Source organism: Panthera pardus, unplaced genomic scaffold (genome assembly GCF_024362965.1).
Source record: "Panthera pardus isolate Hobbes unplaced genomic scaffold, ASM2436296v1 HiC_scaffold_12, whole genome shotgun sequence".
Taxonomy (NCBI): domain Eukaryota; kingdom Metazoa; phylum Chordata; class Mammalia; order Carnivora; family Felidae; genus Panthera; species Panthera pardus.
The window spans coordinates 14,184,463-14,198,903 of NW_026526677.1; the positions used below are offsets into that span (position 1 = coordinate 14,184,463).

Genomic DNA, 14,441 nt, shown 5'->3' on the forward strand with positions numbered 1-14,441 from the left:
AATGTCTATTGGTTATTCTGTAGAAGTGCTCACACTTTTGAATTTATCAGTAGGGGGCCTGGACACCTTCGTTTGAGTCGTTTCCCTGTCCCTTCCACCTGGCCATCAGGGGGCAGAGATTTGAGTCCTCAGGGGAAGAGAATAGAGCAGACATTTCAGTCCTGAGTCTGATTTGAATTGGTAAACCTCCCCAAGTACTTCGGTCGTCACACCCAGAATGAGCGCTTCCTAAATCGTTGGGTTGAACCTACCTGTGCACAGAGGTCTGCTGAGACCCACTTCTAAGGTTCCGCAGGAGGTCTTTTGAAGAGTGTTACAAGTGTCTGAAGTCCCCGTAGACCCGCACACTGAACTAAGCTGGTTTATGGCTCCAGTTCCCACACGTGCACCCAGGAATTCCCAGGGAAAGTTCTGATTCCCCGGGGACGGGAAGACCAATTACTCAAGTCTCCACACAACAACTGCACCCCAGGGTGAAGATGTGGGGTTAGCCTAGGGACACAGGCAGGCGATCATACTGAGTAACCATCACGTGCATTGAGTCCACCCTTTGTGTGTGTGTTTGTTTTGATTCGTCCCTCGTATTGGTTGGGCGGTGTGGCTGCTGCTCCTGGGGTGAAGCAAATCCAACAGTTGGAAAGCCCAGGATTCTGGCCCCAATGCTCCATTTTACTCTGAACACTGGGGACAAAACTGAATGCAAAGCTTCCATTCGGGGGCGAGGAACAAGCCTGATATATTTGCCATAAAAATCAGATGATATACAGCATGCGTTCGAAATGCGCATCACTCTAAGAAGACTAAATATGAATTGTTCTATTGAAATTCAGAAAACACCCATCATATGCCTGATCCTGTTGCCGGTGTTTTATTAAAATTATTCGATGGAAATTGCATTTTTCAGAAAACCTTGTGATCTCTTATCAAGCATTTAAAATGTTATAAGTAAATATTGATAACATTTTTAGTTTCCTGTTTGTATGGGGCTTTCTAGTCTGTATGCTTTACAAACGAAAATAGTACATCTAAATGCCTTTGTATTAATAGCTTCTAAAATAGTGCCCAGGAAAGAGTAGGTGTTCAAAAGATTTTTACTGACTACTGACTGATAAATGATAAAAAGTGAATGAGTGAATATAATAACCATCTTAGAATTCTGAAATAAAATAGGAAGGATTTTTAAGTGCTTATACTCTATCTTTAATATGATTTTCACTTTGGTGGCTCCAGAACCACTGAAGTAACAGACAACTTGCAGACCATAAAGAGGAAATAAAGATTTTTACAAATCTCAAGTTACTCATGACAATGAATTTAAACCCTTGAGGTTCTTTCCAGAGTCCAAGTACCCACAAGAGGGTTGTGTTGTTGCTTCCTCTCCGATGACATTTGCCAATTGTCTGTCATGTGACCACAGAGAGTCGGTACCCCGCTCAGTTAACCGTACTTTCACTCCCTCATCAGCTCTGCCAACCCCCCCATCTAATTAGCATTCCCACAACGTTGTAAAATTTAAAAAAAATAGTTACTTTTGCATTTTTCATTGTTATTGATGCTTTATATTACACTTTGATCTCTTATTTAAAATGTTTGTTGCATAGGAGGTGTTGTCCCTTTCCTAAGTTGTGAGTACCATATACAAACTTACTTTGGTCAAGCAAATAAAGTTCTAGGATAAGACAGGACCATTCTGAATCACAACATTTCACCTTTCAACACATTTATAAGAAACATTGCACACATCTACATATACATACACATACCTATATATGTTCACGAAATTATAGTACAGACACCATACTTCTATCCCTCACCTTAAAGAATAGTTTTCTCATATACGATTCATTGTTTATTTTATTAAGTTTATTTATTTTGAGAGAGAGAGAGCATAAGCAGGAGAGGGGCAGAGAAAGAGGGAGAGAGAGAATCCCAAGCAGACTCCTACAGTCAGCGCAGAGCCTGGCACCGGGCTTAATCTCACAAACCAGGAAATCGTGACCTGAGCCAAAATCAAAAGTCAGAGACGCTTAACCCTGAGCCACGCATGCGTTTCTATGATTCATTATTTTAAGGTAATGCTTTAATTACATATAAGCTGAATATGCACTAATCCATTATCCCCATTCACATTCCCTCCGCCCCATCTACAGACAAAGTTAGTAACTATACACAACCTTTTTCTCTTTTTTCCAAATCTTTTTATTTATATTTTATCGTGATCAGAAAACTTAAAACTTCATAGGAGCTCTACACTCTTGACCAATATTTAAGTGCACAACACAGTCATGGTGATCATAGACGCAATGTTTTATAACAAATCTCTAGAACTTAATCATCTTGCATAACTGAAACTTGATACCTGTTGCTTATCAACTATTTCTCCCTTCCTCCAGTCCCTGATGGCCACCATTCCACTCTCTGATTCTATGTATTTAATTATTTCTATACCTCACAGATGGCCTCATGCAGTACTGTGACTAGCTTATTTCACTTAGTATAATGTCTTCAAGATTCATCCATATTGTCTTTTGCAAAATAAAGAATGTATTTTCTGTTATAGTTTTGAATACATAAATTATACATAGTATCGCCAATTATGTGGTTTTACAATTTACGTAAGTGAATTCAAGATGTTTCCCTCGTTGTGATTGGTACATACATGTGTAATTTAATTTGTATGTATTACTGATAATAAATTTTGTCTATTACATGAAATAAAATAATACGTTTTCAATTTCTTTATGACATCTTTTATACCATTTTAAATTTGGTGCAGTCACATTAGTTGTGTTTGCAAATTACCTAACTTGAACAAAATTAATTAATTCTGGGGAGTAATTTTAAATGCTCTGAAAATATTAGCAATGTAACTATGTGTTTTCCTAAATTAAAACATATTTGCTGTTCATAATAAATATTAAATAAGAATACAATTGACTTTACATAGTCACAGTCATTTTATTTACTTTTATCACAAAAATGCCTTTTCTTATAAAATTGAATCTTCTTTGATACCCCTTCATTTTTCTATTAATCTTGGCCCTGATCATATCACATTATCTGCTTTGCCACAGGTAAATTTTATCTGCACTTTGTCATTCATACGTAGCTTGTTATTGTTTAACTATATACTTATGTACTTATTAACAAAACACTAGAATTTTGAAGGTATTTAATTTATATTGTATACTGAATGTCTTTTTCTGCAAATGCACTTAGAAGTATGACTTATACATAGAGGTCAATCTCTAAATATACGTTGACTCATTTATCCTTGCTTTTCCCTCTGAAGGAACACAAAACAATGTTTAATGTTTATAATCTTATTCATCGGAACCACACAGTGCAATAAATTAAGGGAAGGTATGCATAGTTTTTTTCCACATCCTTTGTCCTGCATAGTTTACATCTTTGTTCCTCAAGCTATAGATCAAGGGATTCAGCATGGGGATAATGAAGGTGTAAAATATATGAGCCACTTTATCAGTGTCAAAGGAATGACTGGGCTTAGGTTCCACATACATAAATATTAAAGTCTCATAAGACTCTGTGCCCACTGTCAGGTGGGACCCACAGATGCAAAAAGTCTTGTGCCTGCCCTCTGCTGAGTCTGTCCTGACCATGTCTAGCAGACTCAACAGGTAAGATGCGAGAACTATCAAAAGGACTAAAATCAAATTAAAAACGGAGAAAATCAAGGTGCCGGGGTGGCTCAGTCACTTAGGCATCAACTCTTGATTTCCCGGTCCGAGGTATCTCGCCGTCATGATCTCACAGTTCATGGGATCAAGCCCTGCATCAGGTTGTTCACACAGAGCCTGCTTGGGATTCTCTCTCCGCCCCTCCCTTGCTTGCTCTTTCTCTGAAAATAATTGAGTAAACATTTAAAAAAATAAAAATAAATAAGACCCGACAAAATCAAAATCATCAACTCAATCATGCCTATTTGAGCAGAGGAAAGATAAGAAGAAAGGACTGTCACAGTAGAAATGATTGATGATACTATAGTCGCAAAAGGATAAACTAAAAATGTTTATAGTAAATAGAAGAGAAACAAATGTGCTGTAGAGATAGGGGATTGCCACCAGGACCTGACACACCCTTTGTGACATGAGGACTGGATAGGGCAGAGGGTTACAGATGGCCACATGGCCATGTAGCTACCATAGGGCGTAGCCAATAGAATGAAAATTTCACTAACAATGAGGATAATGTAGAAAGCTACCGGTGTGGTGCACAAATAATCAGAGATTGTGTTTGCTTCCATGATAAAACTTATTAACACTTTTGGTCCTAAAATTGTTGAATAACTCAGATCAGTGAGAGCCAAGTGTTTGAGGAAGAAGTACATGAGTGTTTACAGCCTAGAGTCCATCTTTGTGAGGATGATCATACCCGATTGCCCATCACTGAGACTGGGTAGATGAGGAAGAGCCCAAACAATGGATGCTGCGGCTCAGGATGGTTTGTGATTCCCATGAGAATGAATTTGTTCAGCACTGTTTGTGTTTTTTTTTTTTTAATGTTTTTATTACTTATCAATTTTGAGAGACAGAGAGAAACAAAATTTGAGTAGGGGAGATGCAGAGAGAGAGGGAGACACAGAATCCTAAGCAGGTTCCAGGCTCTGAGCTGTCAGCACAGAACCCGACCTGGGGCTCGAACTCGCAGACGGGGAGATCGTGACCTGAGCCAAAATCAAGAGTCAGACGCTTAACCGACTGAGCCACCCAGGCACCCCAATGTTTTTTTAATCTAGGTTTATCGGAAAACCTATTCCGAATAATCTGCATAATAAACAGCTTCCTTGTTATATCATCCGTGTGTTAGTGTTGTAGCATAGAAAACTAATATAAATAAGATAAATCCAAATTTCAAATTCACAATATTTTAAAATAAACCCCCAACCCACAACAAAACATATATAATAATTTATATTGTTATAAAGAGACAGAGAGAGAGAGAGACAGAGAGAGAGAGAGAGAGAGGAAGAAAGTAAGGAAGAATGGAAGATTGGGCCAGAGATAGAGATAGATCAGTGTTTCAGCAGTATTACACTGGGATATTTGTCTTCCAAAGAACAGTTGACACTGTTTTGAGGTATTTTGGTTGTCATAACTTGAGGAAGCATACTACTGGCATATTATGGGCAGCGTCCAGTGATGCTGCTAATAATCCTACTATATTAGGGCTGTCTCCTACCTGACAAAGAATTAAACAACTCAAAATGCCAATGGGGCCAAGGCTGAAAAACTGCATAGACAGATAGATAAATGGATAGATGATAGGTAGATAGATGATTAAGTGGATAGAAAGATAGATAGATATATAGGTAGATAGATAGATAGATAGATAGATAGATAGATAAAGGCATCAAACATTTTAAAAAATGGTAAAAACCATAGATGTATAGGTGGTTATCAAATTTTTCTGTTTGTTGTTTGTACAATGGTGATTACATAATTACATTTACCAAATTAAATTCACATGATATAATATATTAGTTATGTACAAAAAATTTAAAACCTCAGTGCCAATGATCTGTGGAAACATCTAAAACCGCTGTTGTAAAGCATAGTTCTGTTAGACCCCTGATGCCTACACATGGTACAGGATGAAACAATTAATACACTTGACTGACATATGACAGAAGTATGTAAGCAGGAAACTTTAACAAATCACAGTAGAGATTATTTGACTTTATTTAGAGAATTATCCCAAGAAATATACATAAGTAGATGGGGTCTCTGCTATACCTAAAATGGTGGTATATGGAAAGGAATACTTTGAGCAAATGATATAAATTATCTTACTCCCTGTTTCCATATTAGCAAAATCATTTTTTTTTACAAGACTGCTGGGAAAGACAAATGAAGTGAGAATTGGTTCAATGTGTTTATGGTACCTGGAAATAGCTTTCAAATATCATATACATAGTGGGGTTTTTCACGTGTTTTTTTTCAGAGGCGATAGTATGTTGTCTGAAACAGCTTATCTCTAAATACGCACATATAAATTCTTTTTGTGCAGCTTCTTTTCAGGGTTATGATGATGAATAGTTTGTTATCAAGTCAAGTAGTATGTTATCCAGCTAATTGTCCCCAGTCCCCTCACCCTGTCACATCCCAACTCCATGACTAAGAACTCCATGACTAAGATTGGACCATCACTGTGCTGTTCTTTTGGATAAGTTGTTTCTACTTTACATACAATATGTAATAAAAATTTACCTAAAACCAAAACATTTCCTCCCCCCCCACGTGCATTTTCGTTACAACTGACATACACCAAGTTGTTTGTAACACATCAGACATATATTGATTGTAGGAATCTAGGAAAAATATGAGGAAATTGAGCAAACTGGGAGAAAGTGAGGTTACTGGAATTGGTTTTATATAATAAAATTTTATAAAAATTCCCTTTGGATAAAGGGATAAATTCTTTTAAAGAAAAAAATGTGTCTTATGCTTACTATATTATTCAACAGACTACTGTCAAGGTAAATGATGCAGACAAGCTTATAGATAGATAGATGTATATATAGATACAGGTTTATAGATTCTGGAATGATATTTTAAGTTTTTCTTCACATTAAGGCCACAAAGAACTACATACTCCTAGAATAGCCTATAACATGCACAAGCATAAGTATAATGAAATAAAAATATATATAAATATCCCTGATAAACTACTAATGAAAAATATCAGAATAAACTGAGGATGGCAGGCTAAAGTAAAAGAATAAATGTTTTAAAAAATTGTATCATTGCAGAATTCTACAGAAGAAGGAAGAAATCAGGAAGGGAAAGAAGGAGGAGGAAAATAAGGTATGCTGGAATTATATTGAAACTATAGATCAATCTAAAGATATTGGACATTGTTACAATAGTAAATCTTCTATTCCATGGACATATTTGGTTTAAATTTTCATTGATTCTTCCAAGTTAAATTTTTATACATATTATTAATGAAGACTCATATATTTGTATTAGATTTTAATAAATTAGGGATTTATTTTATTTGTTTTATAAACGTTACTGCTCCTTAAATTTTATTTTCTAACTGTTATGGGTGGGATGTAGAAATAAAGTTGATTTTTCTAAATTTGTTTTGTATCCAGCAAATTTACTAAATTCACTTATTATTTTTTAATAAATTATTTATAGATTTTTTTCTATGTAGTTAATCATAACATTTACCCAAAAATGTTTTTAATGACAGTATGTGGTTTCCTATCTTTATACTTTTTATTTCCTATTATGGTGAACCAGCTACAATGTCTAATACATATTGAATATACATGATGAGTCCGGGTCTCTTAGTCTTAGGGTCAATTTCAGAAGGTAAGTGTTCAATGTTTCCATTTTACAAGTTTTCTGTATGTTTTTAAATGCAGTAATATGTGTCCATGATTATAATACTGTACAAGTATTTTCGCTAACTTCAATACCTCTGTGTTCAATCTATTTATTCCACCGTATGTAAGATTTTTATAGATATCATTTATAACACTGATTTCTTCTATTCTACTCAGCTTGTCAGTTTATTACAAGTGCTGTTGAATTTTATCAGAAACCTATTTGTTTTCTTTTAACTAATAAGAATGTTGATTTATGGATTTAAGTAATGGGCTTTCACGTGTGAAATCAGCCTTGCATTCTTGCCTACATGCAGTACTCCTCAACTGTATCAAACATTCTAAACCAAAATGGGTCACTTATATAAAGTGCCAAATGAGTACAGTTCAATCTCATTTATATTTGCATATGCCAGTGTGATCTTGGGAGAGCCTAGTGTCTTTCACCTGATATTATGTCCATTCATTGTTCACCTCCCTGGCTTTCTTTGCTTATTCCAACTCATGGAGATATTTTCCTTTTGTTCAAGAAACGTTGTGGTTTTGGGGCACCTGGGTGGCTCAATCTGTTAAACAGCTGACTCCTTATTTCAGCTCAGGTCATAATCTCATGGTTCTGCTGGTGAGAAGAAGCCCTGTGTCCACCTCTGCACTAACAGCAGGGAGCCTGCTTGGGATCCTCTCTCTCTCTGCCCCTCTCCCTATCTCTCTCTTTCAAAACAAATAAATAAACATTAAAAAATAGTCTAGTTTTGTTAAAGGAATTTATACCCATCATTAAATTCTTCTTCTTGGGTATTACCCTGGTTATTAAAGTTTTTGCATTTCCATATACATTTTGATATTAACTTAAATATTTAAATACCGACTGGGATTGGATTGTTACTGTGTTACATCTATAGGATAATTTAGGGAGAACTGATCTCATCACAGCATTTACTTCTTCCAACCAAAGGACATGACATACTCCGACATCTATGTTTTCTTTAATAACTCAGTAATGTCTTTGTAGTTTCTGACAACAAATCACGCAAATTGTTTATAGATTTTTCCTTGGATACAGATTTTCTTTTCAGGTGTAATTAATAGTATAAAATTTCATTTTTACAAGTCTTTTGCTAGTTTCTAGCAAAAAAACTGATCTCTTATATGGAGACCTTATATATACCAACCTTGCAAAATTTAGTTGTTATTTTTAATGTTTCACCTTGAAGTTCTTTTGAATTCGTATTGTACACAATTACGCAACTTAAAAATAACCGTGCTTTTATTTATACTTTGTTAAGCATGCACATGTTCACAAATCATAATTTAACAGAAAACTGCCCATCCCTTCAAGCGATAGTACAGGTTACAGAATGTTAGTTATAGTATACATTGGATAATACATCATTTATTGTTAGCATATTTTACTGTGAATTTTAAATAAAACACAGGCATACTTCTTCTATTCTGCTTCACCTGATTATACTTAGCGTCATATATTTGTTATGTGTGTGTGTGTGTGTATGGGTCTGTGTATGTTTTAAACAAATTGGAAGCTCAATTCCTCAGTGGAAGAAGTAAGTAATTTCAGATGTGGTAGAAACAGCAAGAGAACTAGAATCAGAAGTGGAGCCTAAAGATGTGAATGAATGGCTTAAATATCATGATAAAACTTTAATGGATGAAGAATTGCTTCTTATGCATGATCCAAGAAAGTGACTTCTTCACATGGAATCTACTCCTGGTGAAGATGTTGTGAGGTTATTGAACTGGCAACAGTGGATTTAGAATAATACATATACATGGGTGATAGAGCAGCAGCGGGGTTCGAGAAGATTGACTCCATTTTGAAAAGAAGTTCCACTGTGGGTAAGTTCTATCAAACAGCATCACATGCTATAGAGAAATTATTCATGAAAGGAAGAGTTAATAAATGCAACAAATTTCATCGTTGATTCATTTTAAGAAATTACCACAGTTGGGCACCTAGGTAGCTTAGTTGGTTGGGCATCCAACCTCAGCTCAAGTCATGATCTTTCTGTTCAGAGTTCGAGCCCTGCGTCAGGCTCTGTGCTGACAGCTCAGAGCCTGGAGCCTGTTTTGGATTCTGTGTCTCCCTCTTTCCCTCTCAGTCTGCCTCTCCCTGCTTGTGCTCTGTCTCTCTCTCTTTCAAAAATAAATAAACATTTAACATTTTTTTAATAAAAAAAACAGAAAATACCACAGTCACCCTAACCTTCGGAAACCACCACCCTGACCACTAAGCAGCCATCAAGATGGAGGCAAGACCCTCTGTGAGCTAAATATTATGACTCTGACTGCTCAGATGACAGCATTTTTAAGCAATGCAGTGTTTTTTTAATTAAAATATACACATTGTATGATTACCTCTAATGCTAAAAATACTTAACAGACTATAATACAGTGTCAACATAACTTATATGTATTGGACAACCAAAAATTCATTTAATTTGGTTTATTGTGAAATTTGCTTCATTGTGGTGGACTGGAACCAAACCCGCAATATCTCTGAGCTATGCCTATGTTTGCACACTTTCTCCAAGTACTTTGTAGGGCATTTTTCACCTTTTTGTTCCTCAAGCTATAGATCATCAGATTCAGCATGGGTACAACCAATGTGTAAAATAAGGAGGCCATATTATCAGTATCAAAGGAATGAGTAGATTTCAGCTGCACATATGTAAAGAATAGAGTGCCACAGATTAAGGCAATCACTGCCAGATGGGATCCACAGGTGGAGAAAGCCTTGTGCCTGCCTTCTGCAGAGTTCATCCTGAAGATGGCAACAGAGATTAGAATGTAAGACACAAGGACTATGAGAAGAGATGACACCAGATTAAAAGCAGAAAAGATCAGAATTATCAATCTACTTTCATGGGTGCCTGAGCAGAACAAAGCTATCAATGGCAGACTGTCACAGTGGAAATGCCTGATGACATTACAGTCACCAAACGATGAAAGGAACATTTTCATGATGGTCAGCAAAGACAAAGAGACACTATAGAGGTAAGGTATTGCCACCAGCACCCGACAGAATCTTTGTGACATAACAGCTGTGTAGAGCAGAGGGTTACAGATGGCCACATAGCAGTCATAGGCCATTGCCGACAGAATGAAAATTTCACTAATGATAAAAATACTGAAAAAAGTGAGTTGGGTGGCACACCCATTAAAGGAGATTGTATGCTGATCTATAGCAAAATTTACCAGCATTTTGGGTCCCACAGCTGTTGAATAACCAAGATCAGTGAAAGCCAGGTGTCTGAGGAAGAAGTACATGGGTGTTTGTAGCCTAGAGTCTATCTTGGTGGGGATGATCAAACCCAGGTTATTCACTACTGAGATCACATAAACAGTGAGGAGTAGTCCAAATAATGGAGTCTGCAGCTCATAGAGTTTTGAGTTGTCTTGAAAAGAAATTATAAAAAACCCAGTAGCCAACTTATGTTGCACTATAAAATGTGTTTATATTGAAATCACTGTTTACAACTTAAATATGTGTACTTTTTTGGTAACTAATACATATTTGTATTAGGAAAAGTTGGTTATTTGAGGTTGGAATAGAAATTGGTTACTATTTTCCCATCGAAATTTATGGAGTTTTAAACTATTACTTCCTTGGCACTTAGCAGACATTAGCTTTTCAGGAGAAAATGAAAACCCTCAAATAGAGACAATTGTAATTCTTATTTACATGAATTTGAAAGACTGGTATGGTTTATTTAGGAATCTCTTCAATGTATCCTTCACATCCTTGTTCCTTAGGCTGTAAATGAGGGGATTCAGCATTGGTATCACCAGGGTGTAGAAGATAGAGGCCATTTTATCAGTATCCAATGAGTGGTTGCTCCTTGGTTCCAAATACATGAAGAGAAGGGTCCCGTAGAACACAGTGACAGCCATCATGTGAGAGGCACAGGTGGAAAAGGCTTTTTGTCGACCCTCTGAGGAACGTATCCTCAAAATGGCAAGGACGATGTTGAAGTAGGATATTAGAACAATAATCATAGAGAAAAGCAAATTGATCCCTGCAGAGGTAAACACTACTGTTTCTGGAATATAGGTATTGGAACAGGACAATGACAACAAGGGGACATTATCACAGTAAAAATGGTTGATTACGTTAGAAGAGCAGTATGACACAGAGAACACACAGGAGGTGACAGTCAGTGCTGTGGTCAGACTGTAGAGGTATGTGAGGGATACCAGCAGCAGACAGATCTGTGGAGATACCACCACCCCGTAGAGCAGGGGGTTGCAAATAGCCACGTAGCGGTCATAGGCCATTAGAGCTAGCATGAACGTCTCAGCCACAATAAAGACTAAGAACCCACCCAGTTGGGCTGCACATCCATAATAGGATATGGTCTTCTTTGAAGCCAAGAAGTTAACCAGCATTTTTGGGGCAATGACAGTAGAATCGCCAAGATTGATGATAGCCAAGTGCCTGAGGAAGAAGTACATGGGGGTTTGAAGCTGAGAGTCAACACTGGTGAGGGTGATGATGCCCAGGTTCCCTGCCATGGTCAACCCATAGATCACCAGGAAAACAAAGAAGAGTGGAATCTGGAGCTCTGGGCGGTCTGAGACTCCCATGAGAATGAACTCAGTCACCGGGGTGAGATTCCCTGGGGCCATGTATTCGGTGGCTTTCATTTTTTAATGGAGAAAATGGAAGGAAATTAATAGATGGTAAAATTGATTGTAAACTATTTCATTTAAATTAGATCATTTTTGTTAGTAATCAAAAGTGTGAAATTTTCATTGTATTTCTTGCAATGTTTGAACAAAATTCAGAAATACAAACTCTCCAGTAACCAATTTCAGATTGTTAAAACTGTTGTACCAGGCTATTCATTTTTTCCCATTCCATGTTGGATATAATTTAATTTAGCGAAGTATACATTAATCTACTATATCATAAGTATGAATATTTATATGCATATTTAAACATTAATTATCATATTGCATGCATATAAATATTTAAACATGCACACACATGCCTTTTTGTATGTTTTCAATGATAAAAGATAGGTGCCTAGAAGAAGTTAGGCATCTGGGTGGCTCAGTCGGTTAAGTGTCCAATTCCTGATTTCGGCTCAAGTCATGACCTTACCGTGTGTGAGATCCAGTCCCGCATGGAGCTTTGCGCTGATAGCCCAGAGCCTGCTTGGGATTCTCTCGCTCTCTCTGCCTCCCTCCCTTTCTCTCTGTCTCAAAGTACATAAATACACAAACAAAAAAAGTTGATGAGCCAGGATCACTTTCAGTGACTTTCAGTTATGTTTTCCTTAGCTGCCACTGGCTTTCTTTTCAGCCCATTCCTGGTCATCATTCTTGGGAATGTCAATATTTCTGTGGGAAAAATTTTGAGTCTGCTGAGATTTTCTTTATCAGTTTCTACCACACCACGCTGCACCTCACCAACACACTCCACCTCAGTAGTGTTCCTTCTTGATGTCATTCAGAAACTGATTTTTGAACTTAATCACATTTTCTTTCTTCTGCCAAATAAACTAGTCCTTTCTATCACTCTGACTACTATCTGCTCACACGCTTCTCTAATATATTGTGTTCTGACTGCCATTTCTTTTTTTCTAGCTTATACCACTTTCCTCTGAATTTTTTAAAACCTGTTTTGACGTCTTAAAATATTACTTATAGATTTTATTTGCTCAACGTTTATCACTTTGTTTTACCTGTACAGAGAAATGTGTGGAGAGGTGTGTTAACATTATTCAATATGTAGTATGCTCTGAGCCCAGAGCTATGGTCCCCATTTCAAAATAACGATCTCATTATTCTGCAGGAGTGTCCTACCAGATGGATGTAATTAATTCTATGTCTGATGAGATACTTGAAGCTCAATGAGATTAAGTCATGCAAAGAGTCTGTGTAGAATGTTGATTAATGCTGTGGTTTTAGAGTTTTGCTTTACGTGTTTTGTTTGCTTTTTTGGTTACTTCATTGGTTGGATATTAGCCCACCAATTACTAGCTGTGTGATTTTTATCAAGTGTTTATATGCCTGTGTTGTGTGAAACTACAGGATAATACACGAACATGAGATAGTACAGAGCCTGATAACAAAGAATGCAAAGTAATTGGTACCACATTTATTGTTTTTTGAACAGCATGTTTTGAACAATTATCTTTCTTTTCTTTTCTTTTCTTTTCTTTTCTTTTCTTTTCTTTTCTTTTCCTTGCCTTGCCTTGCCTTGCCTTGCCTTTTTTTTCATTCTTTCTCTCTTCCTCTCTTTCTTTCTTTCTTCTTTTTATCTTTTTTAGAGAGCACGATCAGGACAGGGACACTGAGAGGGAGAGAGAGAATGCCAAGCAGGCTGTATGCCATCAGCACACTGCCTGATGCAGAATTCGAAATCATGAACCTTGAGATCATGACCTGAGTCGAAATCAAGAGTTAGATGTCCAACCAACTGAGCCACCCAGGAATCCCTGTTTTGAACAAGTTTTTGATGTGGATTTGTGTTTGCATCCCAGTAACTCATTCAGCCTCACTGAGGAGTTCATAGTTGAAATAGGATTAGGAATAGCAAATGAATTATAATCTTGCATATCCAAACAACTGGGACATGTGTTATCTGCTATATATGTAACAAACAAATCAGGTTGCGTTCTCCCACAAACTGATTCTCTTTTAATACTGTGGTGTTAATTTTATCCTATATCAAATATATGTCTGATGAGCTTATCCAACTCTGTTGCACTAGATATCCCATATCTCTTTTCTCCTACCATTGAATCCAAAAAGAAATTCACAGGTAAGTTTATGATTAAAAAAATCATTGTATCAAGGCTCACTTTAGAAAAAATCACTTTCTGAATAAAGCATTTCAGTTAATGTTTCAGTCTGAGATATAATATACTCAATAAATATATCCTTATTTTACAAAAGTAAAAAAAAATCAACAACAGGAATTACAGATTGGGTACTATGAACCTGTGCAATCAGCTTTTGAATAGGATTTATTTGCATATACCTTTACCTATTAATTTTATTTTCTACTGAAATATTAACTAATGGCAAAGCTAGGGTTGCTTTTTATTTTGGTAAGTAC

General features: G+C 36.4%; 2 protein-coding genes and 1 pseudogene across 2 annotated transcripts; all 3 read right to left on the minus strand.

The window, feature by feature from the left end:
• Positions 1 to 3,353: 3,353 nt before the first annotated feature.
• Positions 3,354 to 4,512, minus strand: LOC109245222 (olfactory receptor 8K3-like; annotated as a pseudogene).
• A 5,323-nt stretch (positions 4,513 to 9,835) lies between these two features.
• LOC109245221 (olfactory receptor 8K3-like) lies at positions 9,836 to 10,999 on the minus strand. Its single transcript, XM_019412536.2, has 2 exons — positions 10,978 to 10,999; positions 9,836 to 10,770 (listed from the first exon to the last, which is right to left on the minus strand). The coding sequence occupies exons 1-2, from the start codon at positions 10,997 to 10,999 to the stop codon at positions 9,836 to 9,838; spliced, it is 957 nt and encodes a 318-aa protein (XP_019268081.2).
• A 54-nt stretch (positions 11,000 to 11,053) lies between these two features.
• Positions 11,054 to 12,001, minus strand: LOC109245220 (olfactory receptor 8J2-like). Its single transcript, XM_019412535.2, has one exon. The coding sequence runs from the start codon at positions 11,999 to 12,001 to the stop codon at positions 11,054 to 11,056; it is 948 nt and encodes a 315-aa protein (XP_019268080.2).
• Positions 12,002 to 14,441: the final 2,440 nt, after the last annotated feature.